The sequence below is a fragment of the Myxine glutinosa genome, chromosome 1 (assembly GCF_964187855.1).
Source record: "Myxine glutinosa chromosome 1, kmMyxGlut1.1, whole genome shotgun sequence".
NCBI lineage: Eukaryota > Metazoa > Chordata > Myxini > Myxiniformes > Myxinidae > Myxine > Myxine glutinosa.
In genome coordinates, this window is record NC_136261.1 from 323,690,522 (window position 1) to 323,713,228 (window position 22,707).

Here is a 22,707-nt window from a genome sequence, read left to right on the forward strand (position 1 = left end):
AATGGACTACAAAATGTAAATGTTTCATGATATTTGTTATATTATATCACCTTTATCTTTCAATATTGTTGAAATGAAGATCAAATAGCTGTATGTTGAAATATGTTGAAAAAGTCAAAACTTTACATGGGGTGTACTTACTTTTTCACGTGACTATATATATATATATATATATATATATATATACATATATATATATATATATATATATATATATTGTTGGGGTTTTGAGAACCCTGCACTTTGTAAATTGTTGTAAATATACCCCTTTGTAAATAATTCTTTTTGTAAATACCTCCATTTCTTGTAAAGGTCAAAGGTCGTCTCCTAGTTCGTCCACATTGCAACATGTAGCGAACCATAGGCCCTATTCGTAGTTATTTCATTATTATGTGTTTCAGGTAAGGCTGTGTTTCCAATAGTTAACTCTACATTGCATTAATCAAATAAGATCGGTCCGTTTCGTTCTTTTCAAAAGCGGTGCAAGTGGTTTGCCAATCCCGCAAGCCGCCATTGCCATGTGCTCATCTCGGAAAAGAAGGGGGGAGGAGCCGCCAGATAATGGGCGTGGCACCTCATCGTCATCAGAGGTGGAGTCAGCCAGCCCTAACAGCCAACCAGCACCGCGGTGAGCGACCCGGTAGGCGTGCCCTCGTAGCCCGCGGTTTGATTTCGGGGAGGGCAATACAAGGAGGAGTGAGGGACTGCTTACGCAGATGAGTGACGGAGCCCGAACCGAGAAGTTGGCTGGCGTTGGAGGAGAGTCGGTGAGAAGGCAGAGAGAGAGACAAAGCTGCGGGAAGCTCTGACACGCTGCTTCAAACAGCCCCTGCCGCGTGAAGCTCTGACACGCTGCTTCAAACAGCCCCTGCCTTGTGAAACCGAATACGTGGGGTCGCCGGCTGCTCACTTCCAGCCCGGAGCGTGGAGCTGGAGCGGACGTCGTTGCTGCGTTTTCCCGCCCGAACCTTCTAGTTCTGCACGGACCCTTCTCCTTCGTCCAGCCCTTCCTGCCTGCAATTCCCATTCGTGTACGTGAGTTTGTTCTGTCTGTATTGTCCTGGGGATAAGTAAGCCTGTTTAAGAATTGCCCTGTGTATCTTCTTCTTCTTCGCCCTGTAAATTACTTTTGTTCCTCTTTCTTTGGTTTGTTGTACATAATTAATAAATACCTGTTCCTCCTTACTTTTGGTTTCATTCTCGTCCGATCGCTTTCGTGATTTCTTTCAATTGAGTATCTAAGGCGCAATTTTGGCCGAACCGCTTTATAATCGGGTTTAGTCCATCGCTAACGGCTCGGATTCCGGATTGCTAAACCGCTCGGCAAACTCCATCTTGTCCGGGATTCGAGCGGGGCCATTGACCTGCTTTGTGGAGGGATTGGCGGAGGTGTCCGGGAATCCCTTGACCAATCACCTTGGCCAATCCCATCCCACAAAGGAGCGGGGTAGTTCCAGGAACGGAGACGGCCATCTTAACAAGACAAGGGGATTAACCCCCCCTTGATAACGGGAGTGCCGTACCCCTGTTCCGTAACAATATATATATATATATATATATATATTTGTTTGTGTGTGTGCTTTCCCACATATTGTAGGTGTAAAGGTGATAATAATGTGCAATTTTCTGATTGCAGACTGTGGGGATGGAAAGTATACTGCCTGGGCAGGGCCCGACTACCCTGAACAACGGCATCGATGCAGCAGCGCTGGAGGTGGACCGACGCATTCAGGATGACCGTCAATATCCTGAGATTGCCCAAATGCTGGGCATCTCTGCGGATGGTATGGCATTGATTTTGTCACTTGTACGAGCACTGAAAGCTGGTCTTAATCGTGAAAGCTAGTGTTGTTCTATACCGGTGGGCGGGTTGTAGCTGACATTTCAGTTGTTAATCCTTGTTGGACAACAGAGGGATATGGGATGTATGTGTGATCATAAACGTTTGTGAGCATCAGCATTAGGACAATATCAGGCATGTGTGCTGTGGGAGGGGATGGCATATTACTCATTTTGATACCTCATGAATGGAGGGGTCAGGGTTCAGGATTGAAAATTTGAGTGGAGTAGGAGAAAAGGACAAATGATAATAGGGGAACAAAGTGGGGTGGGAAAAGAGACTATAATTAAATGGGATCAAACAGTTGAAAAAAAAAAGGATTTTAAAAAGAGAGAAGAAAATGTAGGTTGGGTTGGGGGAGGGCATGAAGGACTGGGGAGAGGAGAATAAAAAGGAGGACATGGGGGAGAGGAGAGTAACAAGTTGTGAAAGAAAAATGCTTGTGTATGTCACGGGGAGCCAGCATGCTGATTCTTATCTTTCTACTTTTGATTGTTGGTAATGCTGAAAAGGAGAAAAATATGGTTTGAACCAATGTCAAGGAAGGTGGACGTGTCGAGGAAGGTGGAAGTGTCGAGGAAGGTGGACGTGTCGAGGAAGGTGGAAGTGTCGAGTGACTGACTGTAAGATCTTTGCTATTTGTGTATACGTTGAGCAAGTTTTCACGGAATGGATCACGCAGTCCTTGCCCGGTCTCATGAATATATATATATCTTCTCTTCTTGGAGGTGCAGTTGAAATTGTCAGTGACTTTAACACTGATTTTGGGTCCTGATATTGAAGGACTTGGTTGTCTTGGTGATAGGGCAGAGGTTAAAGTGACTCCATGTGACATACATTAACAAACATGTGACATGCATTATGACTCCATTAACAAACTGTATGCCCATACATTAACAAAGTTATTCCATACAAAACATGCAGTTTACACAGGTATTATTTTGTTATTTGTAACATCTGTTTGGTGATGAGATTTCAATGCAAGTGACATTTCCCTACCATACCATACCATCTCAGATTTTGCTCATACTTATGTCAAGGTTGGGTACAAGTATGGAAACGTAGGATCTGAAGTGGTTTGAGCCAGCTCCCAATATTAAGGGGAATCTGGCCACTTCTAGTTTTCCTGTTGCCAATGGCAACGTGTGGACCACACCCATTCCTATAAACCTATTTTCCCTCACAATTTCTAAACTATCTCAGTTGGACTCACCAAACCCAGTGTTTCAGGTGAACTTTTCATGCAGATTTTGAATCTACAGTCAAAATCATGCTAGCTCAAACACTGAGATAATTGCAAAAAAACAGATTTTTCGCAGCCCCTCAATCGGACCCCAAATAATCGGTGTGCCTGTGGAGCAAAATTGTCCTGATCTACGTTTACAGGTTCCAGAAGACCTCAGCGTGGACATATAAAAACCAAGAGGGTGTTTTGTGTCATCTTTCAGTAATATAGACTTTTGTGACCTACCCTCACCCTGCAGAGAACCACTCTTTTGTGTGCAAGGATGCAGTTCAGGGGTTCCATTGAGAAACCACCCAAGCCACTCTGCATCCATTCGCAATTTATCATTGATCTGAAGATTCAGCTACCCTTGAATGTACAAGTGCCTGTATCACGAGTGATGACCGAGATCACAATACGGTGACGATTCATTGATGTTGTTATTGTTACGTGGTCCTCCCGGTAACTACCTGGTCTTGGTGACCCCCGGACCGTGGGAGGACCCCGCCAGAAAGATATCTGATTTATACGCGTTCGTAATGCAATCAATAGGAAAGACACCAACAATTCAGGTCAATAAGCAACCCCACACCAAGGATCCGGATCAATTAATAATATATTCTCAATCCATCAACAACAATCAACAATCAATCAGCAATATTACTAAGATGGCCATCTCATATATTTCCCCCCCTTTCCCCACTCACGACCCCTCAATGGTCACTGTCCCTCACAATGTCTCTGGGCCCCTCCAGACCAAGGTGAAGGTCGACTTCTCCGCACACGGGCGGTTGAACGGACCCGTGGCTGACGTGCTCCAAACGTGCACGTCACGTACCGGGAACAGCTGCTGCAGCGCACACCTCCTTGCAAAGCAAAGCGGGCAAAGCAAAGCGCGGCTCGCAAAGCGCGCGAGGCCCAAGGTGCGACCCGTACACGCCCTCGGAGGCGTCGAGGCGAACAGTGCCAGACGCTTGGTTCCTTCCAGGAAGCCATGGCAACCTGACACGTAACAGGCAATCACCCCGCGCAGGTAACTCCTCTCGCCAGACGCGCGTTTCAAACTCAGCGTTCTCAACGCTAATCAATATCGACACCGCTCGCGTCGGAGCTGGGCGAGGAAGAAAAAGATAGCCGCTTCTCCAGGACCTCGTGTCTTGTTTTCTTCTTCCGGTTTACTATCCCGTTTCCGGTCTCCTGTTCTCCGGAGCCTCTCTAACCATTTAACCACAACAACCTTTAATAGAATAAACATTAATAAGCAATGACATGAATAGAAATTCACCTAAATCCGGGATCCGTAACATTATCAAGTTTATAACTGAAACTACCCGAGTCAATCACATCCATTATTTCAGTGATGAGCTAGTCCACATAAAAAATTCGAAAAATTTTTTGCAACCTGTGTTTCCACCAGTCAGACTTTGGTATCTTCGCTGCCAGTCATGGTAAAAGTCCAATCAAACATCTGGTTGCACGTACTAGTTTACAGGCAACTGAACAGGGCATCTGGTTGCACGTACTAGTTTACAGGCAACTGAACAGGGGCAGATTCTGACACCACTTCAGCTCTATTATTAGGCTAATGAACATGTCTCTGGTATGAAGGTCATCTTTGTTCCTAAAGAGGATGTTGCTGCCCATGGTTCAAAGATTGAATCGAGACCGAAAAATGCCAAGACAATAGTGCCAGGCCCCCGGAGCCATCCTAGGTTTATACCAGTATCCAATGATGAAGTCTGAATGTTTCGGCTCTCGAGCGACACAGTCAGCACAGCCGTAGAGGTTGGTTTAGCTGAACCCACTGTGGATGATGAATTTCCAAGTGAACTAGAGCTGAAGCCAGGGGAGTATGTGGCTGTAGTGTATGATGATGAATGGTAGGTTGGCTGCATTTCAGAAAGATCTGATGAACACAGAGACATAATGGTCAATTTCATGCACAGGAGTGGACCGACCAATTATCTTTCATTGCCAGCTCGAAGGGATGAATGTACTGTGCAGTGTTCATGTGGTCGCTTCACTCCACCTTCAGAGATTGCCCATCTTCAGGTTTTTTTCGTTCACCCAATCACATCTCTGCCAGTTCAAACATGAAATGGTATGGTTTTCGTGTTGATCTGTCATCGCGAGTTCTGCGCCTGCATTTTTGCATGTGGCTCGAGGAATGCAATACAAAAGGAAGTGAATGTCTAGCGTTCCTAGGGTCTGAAGTCCAAACCGAATGAGTCTATGCAGGCCGGACGGAATGTCTTTGCGGGCCGGATCCAGCCCTTGCGTCATAGGTTGCCTACCCCTGCCTTAGGGGAATCCAAATCTTGGAAGCATCTGGTAAAAGCAGGCCAACTCAATAGTTTGGGACATTTTCGTATTTGTGTTGGAAAAATGACGAGTAATAAATGAGCCCCTAATAAGTAATGTGGTCTACAATACACAACACACAACATGCATTTTAAGGCCATTTTCCCTGCTAGAGCGGGGGTTAGCCCTAGAGCGGGGGTTAGCCTACAGCGGGTGTCTACAATACTCAATGCAATTATTATCCCCTCCCTTCTGAAAAAAAACGGGGGATATTGTAATCAGCTCTGTCTGTCTGTCTCTGTCTGCCAATCTGTCACGCTATCTCTTCCAAAACGGTTGTGAAAAAAAATCAACAAGTTAGTAGTTATGATCACCACATGGTAAAAAGGTGCAAGAGGAGTATTATTTTTGGCCCTGTCCCTGGGGTCCTGGGGCGAGGCCAAAAGATTAATTACAGGCGTATTTGGCCGTTTTTTAAAAATGAAACTTTGTATATGCAATCTAATTTATGGGACACATTAAATATGTAACGATTTTTTGTATTTGACCGACCCCTAATTCATGCCCCCAGAGGGTTGGGACTTAGGGTCACAGGGTCAAAAATGGAAAACATCTAACTCAAAATTTGATATCGAGTCATTTGTAGTGGAACTTTTTTGCCATCTTTCAACTTTGCTTTCGGTGCTTTCCCCTCTGGGCCGTTGCTCCTCCTCACACCTAGCTCGGCTTCACGCTGTTGAAACCAAAGCTTTTAGAATCATTGGTATCTCCCACAATGAAGCTCATTCTGAGGGCCTTTCACTCGCTCACCGCAGGCAGGTTTTTGGTCTTTCTGTCTTCTACCGACTCTTCTTCGGCCTAGCTCCACCTGCTCTGTCTGTGCTCTGTCCTCCAAATATTCCTTGAGGACACATAAGATCTGCCAGCAACCCTCTTCTGATGAAACTGCCAAAATCAAGACTCTCTGCTCACCTTCACTCCTTCATTCCTCTTTTCTCCCGCCTTTGGAACAAACTCCCTCACTCTTCAATCTCATTCTTCCCTCCAGGTCTTTAAAACAGTTGTTCACCACTATCTCTTATCTTCCCCCATCCAAAACCTTCATCTTTTATACCCCCATTAATACACCCCAAATTCACTTTTTTCAAATTCCGTTTTCTTTCCTGTAAGTCCTAGTAGTGCCTGTCCATTTGTTTTATACCTTGTACCCCGCATCAGCCCTCTCCTTTCCACAGATCTCCCGATGTCCTTGTTCTCTACTGTTGTTGTGCTTCCCTTTCTCCCCCCCTCTTGTCTCCTGCTCCCTTTGTTGTATGTTTTATGTGTTTCTGTTTCCATGTGTTGGCTCTTACACAAGCCTCGATTTTGTATAAAAAAAATTAAGTGGGAGGCGTGGGTTTTTTGCGATGGCGTGCCATCGACTTCATTCTTGTTTCGATTTTAAAAAGGGATCCAAGGTTCAGGTTTCCATTTAAAATCCCATTCAACTTCGATCGAACAAACTTCAGCATCGGCTTGAAACATTTTGTTCATAACTGCCATCAACGCAAAGGTGTACTGACATTGAAATTAACTTTGGTGCACTCAAGTAAAATTTGGCCATGGATATGGAATTGCCTGTTTACTTTGAGGTGTACCTCGGATGAAGGAAAGAAGGTGAGGAAGATCGAGTGAGGGGTAATGAGGGTGTAATGAGAGATGGTAATTGTGGGGTACTTGGCAGAGCTGTCAAAACAAAGTCGTAAATATGTCGTGGAAAGTCGTAAATCGTTCACATGCGATTATCGAAGGCGACATTTGTGAGGGACTACATTCTGAATATGGTACCTTTTTTTCGAAAATAAATGGAGAAAAATGTATCGTAGCATCCAAGTAGTGGGTAAATAAATAATGTTGACAAATGTTAGGTTAGCAATGATCAATCGATTTTCATATGGGTATTTGTCTTATTTTTTATTTTACTGTTGTGGAGTAAGATCTTCATCAGATGGATTGATGTGCTGGAGTAGCGCTCCGATGTGCTGCAGCACCACTACACCCCAGTATGTACAGTAGATTTGGTCATAGCCAATGGGGGTCTCGATATCCACCCACTCCATGGTTACTCTGAACACAATAGTCAGATGCACGTTGCAGAAAGGTTAGTGATGAGTTTGCTCTCATTCAAGTTCCTGGATTACACGAGACAAATAAAAAGTAAACACAGCATTTTTGTGATGCAAAACAATTGGACTATTTACCATGTATTAATTGAAGAAGGTGTACAAGGGGGTTAAATCTTCTGCCAAGATAATATGCTTTTGTTTTGCTCCTTTGGACAAGAACTCCTTTGTTTTTAGACTTTGTAGACATTTGAATTTTGGCATTTCTAAAATGTAACGTTAAAAAAACTGAGTCCTTTCAAGATCGATGATGGATGACCATTTTGAGCTGTCGAGGCAATTTCTTTAGTTAGGGTTACAATCGTGGATGGGACTCCATCCGACACATGGAAGTCAGGGCAGGAATTTGGCCATGGTGCCGGCGATAGCTTACCTACTTTTCATGATGGGTACCGTGGGATCTTTAACCTCCACCATTTAATGCCGGCACATGGAATGCCCGTTTAACGTCTATCCGAGGGACGGCACACGGAATGCCCGTTTAACGTCTATCCGAGGGACGGCACACACATTGATGAGCAACCCTGCCTGTGAAACACTGGGATGCCAGTTTATAGCTGGGTCAGGATTCAAACCCAGGCGAGACAGCTTAGAGGTGAGTGTGCGTACCTCTGGGCTGTCCTGCCAGGCCAGCGCTTTCAAGCCCCGGAAGTAAATAGCTCAATGGGTCTTGTTTGCTTGCAGTTGTTTACACTTTCTTGTAAAAGCAGTGCACTTAATAAACTGCATTTTCCCCACATTGTATGGCCATCCTTTGGTCATTAGGTTCAACAATTTTGCAAGTTTTTGATGAAATATTGAGGGATCAAGATTGGTAATTTTTTAATCGATGAATTTTGTGTTTTGTTTCAAAGTAGAACAGAGGAATAAGTTGTAAATTGATAGGCTTTATTTTGTCTGTTGTAGTGCTTCCAGGTGTGTCTGGGATGAGCGACATTGATTATCCATTGCTTGGCACTGGGCAGGTCTCTCTCCCTCGATTGTTGGAGATCGGGCCCGTCCGCCGTGTGCCTCTCCCCCCAGAGCTCGTAGAGCAATTTGGACGTATCCTTACCTGAAACATCACTCGTGCGTGGTCTGTATGAAAAGCTTACCAGCCTGATTTATTGGGCTTTAAAATATTGTACATATTTCCCTCACTTTTATTATTTATTATTTATCTATTTCTTTTTATTTATCTATTTTATTTATCTCCTCACATTATTATTTATCTATTTTTTTTTTAAGCCTGGTGTTGGCTAAGCGGTTAGGGTGCCGGCTTGGGATCCTAGGATCCTGGGTTTGAATCCCGGTCGATCGCTGAATTAACACCAGGGGGGTTGACTCAGCCTGTCATCCTTCCGAGGTCGGCAAATTGAGTATCAGTTCACTGGTAATTCCCTGTGTGCCGCAAGAGGCGACTAACAGGGTTGGCGGCAGGAAGGGCATCCGGCCATAAAACATTGCTTAAAAAGAGGACCATGGTGCCCAAAAAGGCCAACCCCTGCTCTGCGGGGGGAAATGGCCTCTAAAGGTGGTTCATTTATTTATTTATTTTTACTCGTGAATACTCCATCCTCGCGGATGGTATAATTCACCCGGAAATGCCTTTGTTTTAGTATAGCTTGCACAAGTCCCTCCCTCCCCCGTTAGAGCAGTGATATTCCATATACGTTTATGCTGAGAAAATTTCTGTCCTCCCTCCACCCTCACCCCCTGGACTAAGATTTTTTTCCTCTATTACTGAAAACTTTTCCTGCACCCACCCTCGCCCCACCTCCAGCCTCCTCCCACCTCCACCCTTCCCCAAGTACAACCACTAGTTTTTAAACGTGCATAGAAGTCAACCAAACGTGTATACTCCACGCACAAACACACACATCTCAAATGGATACAACTGTATGATTATAGGAGGGTTGATATGAAAGTAATGAGTCGTATTTTTCAGTTCGCAACCAAAGCGTCGACTATGCGAGATCACAATGAAAGGTTTGTATCTCCCACCCATTTATAATTTAACAGCACTGTGATCGGTCACGTGACAGTCAGACAATGCTTTCAAAATGGATGCCCCACTAGATATGTGTCGGAAGCAGAAAGCAGTTATCGTATTACTGCAGAAGTGGTTCCTCCAGCGGATACACATAGGTGTTTAAAGAATATTTATGCTGTACGGCGACTCTACCATTGATGTGAGCACCATTAAATGCTGAGCAAAATGTTTGAAGAGCGGGAAAACAGATATTGATGACGAGCCTCAAAGTGTACAACCGCAATGACAAAGGAAAACCAGACTCGGATTGATTCGCTCATTGAAGTGGATTGCAGTTGACCGAGACTATATGGGAAAAACTTTATATTTGCCCCGTGTGTATACATATTCCCTGTAATTGTTGTCCCCTGCCCCTCCGCCAAAGTCTGAGAATGAGGACATTAAAATGAGCTCTGACCGACCGATCATGTGTCCACGTACTTTTTGCGTACGTGATATTTCGAAAACTGTTGAAGTTAGCTTTCATATTGCAGATGTATCTATTTCTCATGACATTATCTCAACCTGATTAGATCACGGCTGCGATTGGCTGAATTCTGTTGCCATGGCAACCATCTCAGTAACTAGATTTGTGTACGCAGTAATTCAAAAAGATGTTCAATATTTAACTTTCATATTACATAGATCTATTCCTCATACCGCCCCAAAGGCAGGGAACGTAGAGTACAAGCTCATTGTTTTCATTACCTCCAATACAAAGGTGGACGGAGGGTTATGTATTCACCCCTGTTTAATCTGCCTGTTTGTGAACATGATGTCTCGAGTTATGGGCTGACTCGGACAAACCTTGGTGGACAGGTTAGGTTTGTGATAATGACCAATTGATTGAATTTTGGTGAAGATCCGGATGTGTATACTGGAATTTAAAAAAAAAAAAATTTTTTTTGAGCGACAGGGCAAAAAACGATGTGTGTGTATATAAGTTCAAAACACACCAGGTCACAAGTGTGCCGCACTGACCGGGTCCTCGGTCGAGGTCCTCAACATCATCCCGTTTCGGCCCTTCAACCTCGATACGGTCCGCTAAGGTGGGCCAGCAGGGGCAAATACACATCCACATGCAGCAACTACACCTGGATGCGTACATATCCCCACCCCCAGCCAGTGCGAACACAGACTACAACAACAACACCTCCACATCCAGAATCCACAGCACCAAACAAACATGGTGGAACACTCAAACACCCACCTTTATACCCTTCACCACTCACCAACAAAACACACCACATCATTCACACACACACACACACACACACACACACACACACACACACACACACACACACACACACACACATACACACACATACACCAACCAACCACCTACCCTTACAACATACACGACTCAACATACAAAAACACACTCTCATGCCAAAATTCATTCATGCAAAAACACACACCCCCACCCACTCACTCACTCACATACACAAAATAAGAAATAATAATAGTAACAAAAAATAATAAATAAAAAACCACACACAACCAACCTACACCGTTCGACGTGCCTCCATAAACTTCCTCCATATCCAAAATGAGCCTTTCAAGGCAACCTGGGCCACCTTGTCACACATCCTCCTTCTTTCTGTCCCACACACTCCCAGCCTAGCAAGAAATGCAGAAAAGGAATTGCCAACATACCCTCTACACCCCACCTCAAATGGCTGACACGAAACTCGCCAAACCCTTCTCCCGGCACTCTGCCTCCAGCTCACCGTACTTTCCTCTCTTCCTCTCGTGCACCTCCTCCATGTTCTCTTCCCAAGGTACAGACAATTCCCCTAAGATGACCTGTCTTGTTGCACCTGACCGAATGACAATGTCAGGCCGCAACCTTGTCACAGAGATCTCCTCTGGGAATACCAATTGTGGCTTTAGGTCTGCCACCACCTGCCAATCACAAGCATCTGACAGCCCTCTTGCTTTCCACCTCCTCCTCTTTCCACCTCTTGTCACTTGGCCCTCTTTGACAAACCTTACCTCTCCCCATCAGTCTCCTTCTCCACTCTTCTCTCTCTCGACCTCAGCACCTCTTGTTGCACCATCTGCACCACCACCGCCAGCACCTGATAATGTCGCCACCTGTATTGTCCTGCTGCCAATGCTACTGAACATGCACTCAGTGCATGCTGCACCATTCCCACACCTCCAGACAAATAACATCTCTCCTCCTGCAACAACCCCCACAATCTCAAGCCTACTGGTGATGGAAGCACATCATACATTGCCCGCAACAGGAAATTCAACAATATTGGCTCCATCCTCCAAAGCTCTTGCCACTTCAAGATCCTCACCCGCACACCTTCCCACTTAGTCCAAGCACCTTGCTGTGCCTGACCGACTGCTTTCACATATCTCCCCTCCTCTTCCTTTCTTCTCACCTCCCTCTCAACCATCATCCTCCTCTCTTTCACACATGCCTTTGCCCATCGCTCATGCTTCATCCACCCCAAGCCATGCTTCCCGTGCTGTACCATCCCCATGACCTCCTCCTGTTGCAACCGCTCCTCCATCTCGTCCACCTCTGCTCTTGCATTCCACTTCCGACTTCCCTTCTTCTCTGGGAGAGCATTCTTTACCACTGCATCACTTGAATCCCACAACATCATGAACTCCCGCACCCTCACCACCTTAAACTCCTCGGTTAATGATGTCAAGGGAAACTGGAGTTTTCCATCCTGACCATAAAAGGCAATGTTCGTCAAACAGCGTGGCACTCCCAACCACCTCTTCACAAACCCGCTCACCACAACCTCCATCCTCTCTACATACCCAATCGCAATATCATACATCATCAATGGCCACAATACTCGTGGCATCAAAAAAAAAATTTTTTTATGTATTGTTGCGGATCTCGAGCCCGTCGACGTACAGAGGGGGGTTAAACCCTTTTCCCCCTCGGGCCTTCGAGTCCACGAGGCCGCTACCCACTTTACACTCGTGGTGCAGATTGCGGAGCAATTCCAGCCGCCACCCCCGTAGCGAGCGTGCGGAAGGGTATCTGGTCGAATCCCCAAGTACCTTCTATACACACGCCGCCACGAGAACGGGGACTGGACCTCGCACGAGTCACGCTAGTCTGATACGCCCGAGTGGTTTGCGTGTCACGTGACTCGTGCCGTTGATTATTATTTAACCCGATTGAGCGGTTTTATTTCGTACAATGCGAGCCAATGGTGGGAAAAGACGTGAACGGCCAAATGGAAGCAAAAGAACACAGGTTTATTATTACAATTTGTACAAATGATCAGGGCAAAGAGACACAGAGGAGAAACTTAATCGGTCTTAACTTAATAACCCGGACAAGGGCCCACTCACTCACGCGGGGAAAAGGATGAAGAAGGACGCGCTCAAAGCACAGCCGTTGGTGCTGTTCGCCCCGGTCAGCTCGTTGGGCATGTCCCCTCGAGATGTTCGCGGCACGTGCAGGGAGCCCCAGGCAGGGAGATCGTTGGAGTCTCGGGTCCTGGGAGAGATCGTCCTCGGAAGTGCTTATAACAGGGGCAGAACGCAGACTACAGGGAGAGTTCGTGCTTTCGATCACAGAGCGCAGAGAGAGCTGATCACAGAGAGCCTCGATCACACACACAGTCGCTTCAGAATCCCGGGACAGAGAGCTGGGGGCAGAGAGCGCTTGATACAGGGGCAGAGAGAGCTTCAACCACAGAGCGAGCGTTATCACAGAGAGAACCACCGAGAGAGTTTTGGGGGACTGGGGCAGGGTTTTATAGCCCCTCCCAGAGTCCCACCCAAATGTTCGAAGCACCTCCCCCTGGCCGTCGTTGTTAGCCACTCCCCTTTAGCTCCCATTGGCTGCTTGCCGCTTACCGGCCACTCCCCTTCGGCTCCTCCCTCGGGCCTCCCAGACTTGTTCCAGGCGTAGCACATGGCATTCCAGCCCAATGAACAATGAAGCCTACACTTACTTGCCTGCTCCAACGCATACTAACACAGGAAAGGAGACTATGCTTACATTTAATAAGAAATAACTGAGCTAAAGCGAGGCTACATGTTGTGGTGCAACTAACTAAGAGGGGGGCTTGCCTTTATTCTCAAAACTGCAGCAATATATATGTTGGCACCCTTGCACTTTTTTAAAATAATGCACCATTTCTTCCAAAAAATTGTTGAAATTAAAAAATCTTTTGGTATCCACATATGTACAGTGCATTCAGAAAGTATTCAGACCCCTTCACTTTTTTCACATTTTGTTGTGTTGCAGCCTGACGCTGAAATCGTTTAAATTCATTTTTTCCCCTCATCAATCTACACTCAATACCCCATAATGACAATGAGAAAACAGGATTTTCGAAAGTTTTGCAAATTTATTAAAAAGAAAAAACTGAAATATCACATTGACATAAGTATTCAGACCCTTAACTCAGTACTTAGTTGAAGCACCTTTGGCAGCGATTACAGTCTCAAGTCTTCTTGGCTATGACGCGACAAGCTTTGCACACCTGGATTTGGGGATTGTCTGCCATTCTTCTTTGCAGATCCTCTCAAGCTCTGTCAGGTTGGATGGGGACTGTCGGTGGACAGTCATTTTCAGGTCTCTCCAGAGATGTTTGATTGGGTTTAAGTCAGGGCTCTGGCTGGGCCACTCATGGACCTTCAGAGAGTTGTCCCTAAGCAACGCATTGTCCCTAAGCATTAGATTCCCTCAACCCTGACCAGTCCCCCAGTCCCTGCTGCTGAAAAACACCCCCACAGCATGATGCTGCCACCACCATGCTTCACTGTTGGGATGGTATTGTGCAGGTGATGAGCGGTGCCTGGTTTCCTCCAGACATGACGCTTAGAATTGAGGCCAAACAGTTCAATCTTGGTTTGATCAGACGTCAGAATCTTGTTTCTCACAGTCTGAGAGTCCTTTAGGTGCTTTTTTGCAAACTCCAAGCAGGCTTTCATGTGCCTTTCACTGAGGAGAGGCTTCCGTCTGGCCACTCTGCCATAAAGCCCAGATCGGTGGAGTGTTGCAGTGATGGTTGTCCTTCTGGAAGTTTCTCCCATCTCCACACAGGATCTCTGGAGCTCAGCCAGAGTGACCATCGAGTTCTTGGTCACCTCTCTTACCAAGGCCCTTCTCCCCCGATTGCTCAGTTTGGCCGGGCGGCCAGCTTTAGGAAGAGTCCTGGTTATTCCAAACTTCTTCCATTTAAGAATTATGGAGGCCACTGTGCTCTTGGGAACCTTCAATGCAGCAGAATTTTTTTGTAGCCTTCCCCAGATCTGTGCCTCGACACAATCCTGTCTCTGAGCTCTGCAGGCAGTTCCTTCGACCTCATGGCTTGGTTTTTGCTCTGATATGCATTGTCAGCTGTGAGACCTTATATAGACAGGTGTGTGCCTTTCCAAATCATTTCCAATCAATTGAATTTACCACAGGTGGACTCCAATCAAGGTGTAGAAACATCTCAAAGATGAAGAAGAGAAATGGGAGGCACCTGAGCTAAATTTCAAGTGTCATCGCAAAGGGTATGAATACTTATGTCAATGTGATATTTCAGTTTTTTCTTTTTAATAAATTTGCAAAACTTTCTAAAACCCTGTTTTCTCTTTGTCATTATGGGGTATTGAGTGTAGATTGATGAGGGAAAAAATGAATTTAAACGATTTCAGCATAAGGCTGCAACATAACAAAATGTGAAAAATGTGAAGGGGGTCTGAATACTTTCTGAATGCACTGTGTATCTTGTTGCTTCATCCATTCCCACATATGTGGGTCATTTATTGAGGAAAGCCTACCAGCTACTGATCTTGCCTACCAGTGTGACGAGGCAATGGGTATGGGTGGATTTGGTGCCTTAACACCTTCAGAGAGCTTGCACGGAGGGAGGGGGGATCGTGAACAAGAGAAATTTCTAGATCAGAGGCGACATTCGTGTCGTGCTCAGTTACAATAGTCATTTGTCTGAAAGTGAGTTGCTTTGCCTCTGGCTGTTCACCTTTCTTTTGTATAGCTGGGCATGGGAAGTTGTTTGATCAAAGGAAGGAAAAGAATTTGAGACGTGAACATTGTGTGAAAGGTGTTTGACCTCCTGTTCAAAACAGGGATAATGGTTCTGTCCATTATTTTATTCCATAATCTGGTTACGACTGATCCTTGTTCAAAAGGCAGTGTATCTTAAAACAGTTATGAATATAACCCTACCTGACCAGACTTCAGCGGATCCAGATCTTAGGAACATTCCTTAATAAATGAATCATTGTTCTCAGCCATTTTATTCGAGCGTGTGCTTGGCATGTGTTGACAAACTCCATAACAAACTGTGGAATTTTTCCCTTGCACAGAGAAATTTTATTGAGAACTTAATTTATGATGATCGAAGTTTGTTTCCACGTTAAAGAAATTCCTTAAAAGTGTATGATCGCGCATTGAAGATAAAATTGGTGGCCTTCGCTGTGTCTGTGATGATTGTTTAAAAGCCGAGCACCATCATGTTTCTTTTTCACTGCATGATGCTTTCTGACTCTTCTCCTTTACCATGGACACACACAGACATGCAATGCAATTGTATGTTGGGAATATTTCCTGATATTTCCAGAGCATGGCTAACCATTGATACTGACATCTACATTTGGAACTACAATGATGGGTGAGCTGATTTTTTGTTACTGATTGGTTATCTTGTGTTGTATGGTAAGCAAAACCTTTCATCTGAAGTGGGGTTTAAAATTATATATTTTGAGCCACATTATGTTGTAACCCTAATTCATAATGAATGATCAAAGCAACATTTTCTCCAAATTAACTTGAAACCAGCAAGCTTTATCAATACAAATATGTGCTTTGGTAGCCTCATTGGAATACTAATCTCTGACGTCAATTGTCCGTCCGCACCAGTGTACAAATTAAACTGTGGATGTTATCAATTCAATTAAAAGTGTATGATTATGATACGTGCTATGGAAAGAGGTGAGGTTGATGTTTCTAGGTGTTGACCTTTTGTCAGAGTAAAACAAGTTTGTGTTTAGGGGTTGGGGGTAGTGGTGGAGGGGTGCTGAGACTTTCATCTTACATGGCTAACACTGGTGGGTGGGGGGAGGGGGGGGGGTTGTTTGGCCTTTCCTCTGACGGAGCTAACACTGGAGATTTCGGCCAAACGCATTACACCATGACGGTTAACATGCTCAGCAGCATTTCGTTGTTAAAATCGATTGTCAAAGTTGACTTAATGGCCACCTCCTCATCTCTCACTGTTTTTTTTTTTGTAGAGGTGACCTAACATACTTTGATGGGCTCAGTGAAACAATCTTGTCCGTGGGACTTGTGAAACCCAAACCAGGTACGTGGTGCCAGTAAAGCAATCACATTTTGCACTTGTTGTGCTGTTATGGGTTATGACTGAAATGGAACCTTCATGGATGTTATTGGTTGTTCCATCGATAGGCAACAGTTGCAAAACCTGATGACTAACAAAAGAATCACAGTTCTTAGTATTTCAGACGCTTAAATTCTCACCTTGTATCAAAGCACAAAAAAACCACTTTCTTCTTTGTTTTAGAAGTTTTGTATTTACTCCAAAAATGTGTTTGTATGTATTAAAGTTCAAATTCATTTCTGGCTTAGTTGCAATTTATGAAACACAGAACCACCTGCTGCTAAATGCATTGACAGCTGCTTCACCACTCCCTATAGTGTCAGTTGGTCTAAAGATTTTGGATGCCTTTGTGGCAAGTCTGGGGTGAGGATGTGTGCGCAATAAACCTTCTCTCGGCTGTTGTCTGCATATTGCATGCTAGTCAGTTGTTTTGAGGATTACTAACATTGAACCCACCACTTCGCTGACGGTGGTTGAACAACACAACTTGTATATGTTCAGTGCAGTAATACCATTTATTGACAGTCAATCTTTGCAATTTATTTATTTATTCCTGAAACAATTTGTTTACTTGCAACAACTGAGCATTAATTATAGTTATACGTGCACATATTCACCAAAAAATAATATTATGAATTCGTTTTATGTTTCAAGGATCAGATGTAAAGTATTTTTTTTTCTTTTCTTTTTTTTCTTTTTTTTTCCAAGTTGCAAAATGCAATTCTCATTGAGTCATCAGTAATACATATAGCCTAGCACTAGATGTAACGCTGTAATGATGATCCAGATGTAATGCTGTTTTATTATTCTGCCATCTTACTAAGTCCGTCATCCGACGCCTAGTCGGCTTTGGATGAGGGATGATCTGCACAGCTGGCATTCATCCCATCGCCTACGTACGTCAGATAGATGGGTTATGGTGTTCAACTGCCTTCAGCGAAGCGACATGACGGGTTGAGTGTTGGACACCGGGATGACGTGCACATCCGTAGAGAGCTAGCCTAGTGCTCGACATAATGCCCTAATGATGTCCTAGACGTAACGCCATAATGAAGCAGCGTGATGGATGCAGGGAGGGAGAAATCTGGATACTTTATTATACAGACTACCTTGGAATTCAGCAGTACTAGCAAAGAACCTGTCCATATGGGCGGTTTAATTGCCCCGCTTTTTTGATTTACGACTTGTAAAGAAGGCTACCACAAGGTGGTGCTATACAATACACATTTACATGGAGAGGATTGCGGTCCTCCCTCCATGACTACTTTTTAACCCCCGATAACCAACCACCCTGTGCTCCCTTGAGTAAAATCACCAGTTTGCCATTCATTCGGTCTAGCGGTTCAGTTGTATTGTTTCCACTTCCGAGAGTATAATTTTTTTGCCGCTGAAAATTTTCCCATACTACACCTCAAATATAACCACCCGTTTTCAATTGATCCCATCCAGCGGTTTAGGAGTGAGTGCATACAAGTCAAATAAACGCACAAAAACAGTGTGATCGTATTATATGATAATTCCCCCATTTCTTATGATGCCTATGGTTTTCGTGCAGATAATTTTAATCTAACTTGTAATGAATTCCCCCTCACATTGGGAGCGGCGTGAAACGATACACATTTACATAGAACATTTGCATGCTCGCCCACTTTGAACCCCAGCGGTTTTCATCTCATTCTGTCCAGCGGTTTATTAATACATGTAAGTCAAACGAGCAAACCCACAAACAAACACTTTCTCCAACTACAGTATATATTAGATGATTACATCTTTAAAATTTGAACTGTTTTATTTATTTATTTATTTATACAAATGTTGTGCTTTACTACTTCTCCCACTTCCCCCTCTCCCCAACTCCCACCCCTTTACAGTATATATGACTCAAAAGAGTTTGTACATATACTGCATGTCATGGAAGAATATTAGGAGAGATACCATTTCTGTTTCCTGTTGTGGCGAGCAGGTGTTTTTCAAGCACATATAACACACCTGCTGGTGCTCACAACACCTGTTGATATTGTCATTCTTGGAGTCACCTTTTCTGCTCTGCATACAGGTAGTTTGAAAACCTGCCACTTGTTTGTTGATTTGCTGATAAACTTTATTTCTTCCCAAAAACTTCATTTTCTACCCAACATTCATGCTTGCTGCCCATATAGGTATACCAAAGTCGAGGCTCATTGATGAGCAGAACAACGGGGCAGACAGGAAGGGACGTGCAAACACACGACGTCCGAATGATTTGCTAAAGTTGCACACTGACAAAAAATGTGATTGGGTTAGCGGGATTAGAAAAGTTCATCAGAGACCACTAGTGACAAAATGAGATGGTGATAGGCTGGTATCGTAAATGATTGGAGGGAAGATCCTAACAATAATGGAGTTCAGTTGCTTATTCCAAAGACATGGATGAATTGGGATAGATGGAGGTGAGCAAGAGAGCTCAGGAAAAGAGGAGTTGATTGCTCAATAATATATTTATTACTTTAGTTGATAACACCGCTGATTGAATGAAAACCATTGCAGCCCAGAGTGGTTTTTTTTTCGTTTTTGATCTGGTAACAAAAAGTATTTTTTGCATGTCCTTGAGAAGTTTGTGATGGCCATGCGGGGGCTGTTTTGCAGATGAAAGGTCATTGGCAAATATTTCCGGTAAAAATGCGGTTGAAGAAAACTTGTAGCTAAAAATAACACATTTGCAATCCATCCATTTGTTGTTTGATTCTGGCATTTTGTTCAATGTGAATTTGTGTTGTTGTCGTTGTGGAAGAAGAAGAAGAATAAAACTATTTTCCATGTTTTTCAACTATGCTGTGTCCGGCCCCTAGAGGTATCTCGCTTACCATTATTTTTGACAAGCTAACTCCCTAGTTAGTGCTGCGGGGCTTTGGACATGTTTAGTAACATGCAAAAGGGGTTTGAGCTACACCATCGCACTAATGGATGGTTAAGAATTTCTAACATCGTTTGATCCAATCTTTAGTATAGGGGGTTGGAAAATGTTTCCTTGTTAATTTTAATCTTTACCATTGCCATCTGAATTGAAGGATGTCCGAATTGCTTTATTATATTGCAAGTTACTTTATTATATGAATTCTTATATAACAAGTGCTATACTGGTGATGCATACTCTCATACGAAAGATACTCACCCTATTTTCTCAGCAGCTTGGTCAAGCGGCACAAGCACCACAAAAACTCTCTGACCGGTCCATGATCAATTCTTGTTACCGTGATAGCTTGTGAACCACTGCAGGCATTTTTTTTTTAACCAAACTTGGTATAACTATGGACTGTAACGCAAAGATCAACTGATTCAATTTTAGATTTAAACGTTCAAAGGTCATGCGTGTGCGTGCCCTTTGAAAATCACTTCGCAGACCATAGCTCGAGTTGGAAGTATCTGATTATGTCTCTTTTATACTTTCTGTCTCTCTCCCTCTCCCTCTCCCTCTCCCTCTCCCTCTCCCTCTCCCTCTCTACCTCTACCTCTCTCACACACATGCATTATATATTGTTGCGGATCTATCGCCGGCCTTCTCCCCTTACCAAGGGGCGATTAGTCCCCTTGTCTTTGACTGACCTGGCGCGACCCGGAACCTATGATGTCCCTTCCGGACAGCGCAAAATAGGGTATTAGGACCAAATTCGCTATTACCTAAATACTCGCGCTGCCCTGAAGCGAGGAGATAAGCCCCGCACGAACCACGTGTGTTGATACGCCGAGTGGTTGCGTACACGCGATCCGCGCCGTTATCACTTATTAGACCCCGATTCAAGCGGTTCTTATTCGTACCACGCTTAGTCAATGGAGAAATCACGGGTACGATCGAATCAGAAAGGAAGAACAGGTTTATTTACACTATACAATGGTTCAAGAAAAAGGGGACACAGAGCAGCCTTATACAGTCTTACTTAATACCCAGGACAAACGGGCCTGTCACACACACACACACTCACACGGGGCTTGCTGATGAGCAGGTTGATGTTCACCAGCGCGTCCAGGGATGGCTTCCGTGCAGCTCTCTCTCCGGTCCCCGGCACGTCCTTTGGAGATGGAAGGCAGGAGCTCTCCGCGTGCTGTCTGAACGAAGCGGGTTATCACGGGGCGAAATGGTAGGGAGCGGACTTTGACGCGGCTGGCGGTTATTCACTTGCGGCTATGGCTGCGCTTACTCACGTGGGTGGAAAGGGCAATATGCGTTACCGGCGCGCCTTGCTGCACCCGCGTACTTTGTACAGTTCAACACCTCTTCTTCTCTCTCTCTGCGCAAGTCCTCCAACAACGCACGTATCCTCCGCAAGTTCTCAAACAAGTGATCCCGCGCTAGTCCTCGCATCAAGTCCTCTCCCAACAAGTCCTCGATCTCTCTCTCTCTCTCTCTGCGAGTCCTCGCGTGCGAGTCCTCTCCCAACAAGTCCTTGTGTGCGCGTCCTCTATCTCTCTCTCCTCTGCGAGTCCTGGTGTGCGAGTCCTGTCGAGGGCTTTGCGCAGCGACTTATATAGGCACGCCCCGCGAACCTTCTCAAACTTACCAGACGCGCCTCACCACGCCCTCTCACGCCATGCCGCTAGAGCCCTGATTGGCTGGTGGCTCTTACCGTCATCGCCTCTGCCGCTCCGATCTCAACGCCGCCCCCACCCTGACCCCACGCTCCTTCTTCTTCTCAGGCCTACCTCGTGTTACTCGACTAGTGGGCAGCCAATGCTTAACAAACTGGATCGAGGCTAGGGTGGCTGGGAAATCGGTGGCAAGTAAAGCCTATTTTCCTGTCTTTACACAACGCAGGCACTAAGAGGGGAAATGGCCTATTCTTACACATACTAAGACATAACTATACTACAAATGGGCCTTTATGTTATTCGTGTGACTATCTAAGGGGGGCAATCCTTTAACCTTTAATGACTTCAATGTGCCAATCTCAAAACTGTAGCAATATATATATATATATATATATATATATATATATATATTGTTGCGGATATGAGGACTGTATTTTTTTTTGATTGTGTGTATTATTATTATTGTTATTATTATTCTGCGCCTCCTGCCTCCGGAGCTGTGTAAAGGTCAAAGGGCGTCCCATAATTAGTCCATAAAGCATCCACACCACAGCCAATCATAGAATACCCCTGTTCAATAGTTATATCTTATTATGTGTTTTAGGGTAAGGCTGTGTCTCCCATTAATTGAAATACTCCATTGCACCAGTGAAAGATATAGATTCCCTTCATTCCCACTCCCAAAACTTCCATTCCCCCTTTTCGTCAATTGCCAACTGCATTTTGGGCGGTTTTCTCTTCATCCACCATTGGCCACGAGGCAGGGTTGGGGAAGAAAGGCGGGTCCCCACCTCGTCATAAAGGGGAGGAGTGAGTCAGCCCCACTCAACAAACCACGAACAAGGGGTTGGACTTGGAGAGGGTGTGGAGAGAAACATCGAGGAGGTTCGCGAAGGTTGAGGGATGGGGCCTATATAACCCACGGCAGGGCGTTTCCCAAGAGAGATGAGCTTTTACAGAGAGACGAGAGGGAGTCCAAGGAGTTGAGTCCGAGAGAAGTCCAGAGTTGAGCTGCAGATTGAGCCACCGAAACTGCACCTGCTGCAGCTCGAGCCACCGCAACTGCATTTGCTGCAGCTGGAGCCACCGAAACTGCAGCCACAGCAGCGTGAGGCCTGGACGGCAGTTTGGAGCAGGGCCGCGAAGGAGCGGCGGCTGCCCACGAGTCGATCGGCTGCAGGACCAGTCGGACCTCCCTATCCCGCCAGCCATCCATCTCCAGCCAAGTCCTATCATCATTCCCCGCATGAGTCTGTCCTTGT

The 22,707-nt window shown here is 45.0% G+C and overlaps 1 protein-coding gene across 4 annotated transcripts in view; it reads left to right on the forward strand.

Annotated features, from left to right (window-relative positions):
- The window catches only part of NUP155 (nucleoporin 155), a 387,607-nt gene that overhangs the window by 202,028 nt on the left and 162,872 nt on the right, over positions 1-22,707 (forward strand). For all 4 annotated transcript variants that reach the window (XM_078769705.1, XM_078769706.1, XM_068096685.2 and 1 more), the window contains 5 exons: positions 1,637-1,784; positions 8,435-8,572; positions 16,060-16,156; positions 16,776-16,846; positions 18,846-18,938. In XM_078769705.1, the coding sequence (XP_078625831.1) occupies positions 1,637-1,784; positions 8,435-8,572; positions 16,060-16,156; positions 16,776-16,846; positions 18,846-18,938 (547 nt within the window). The remainder of the gene's footprint in view (positions 1-1,636; positions 1,785-8,434; positions 8,573-16,059; positions 16,157-16,775; positions 16,847-18,845; positions 18,939-22,707) is intronic.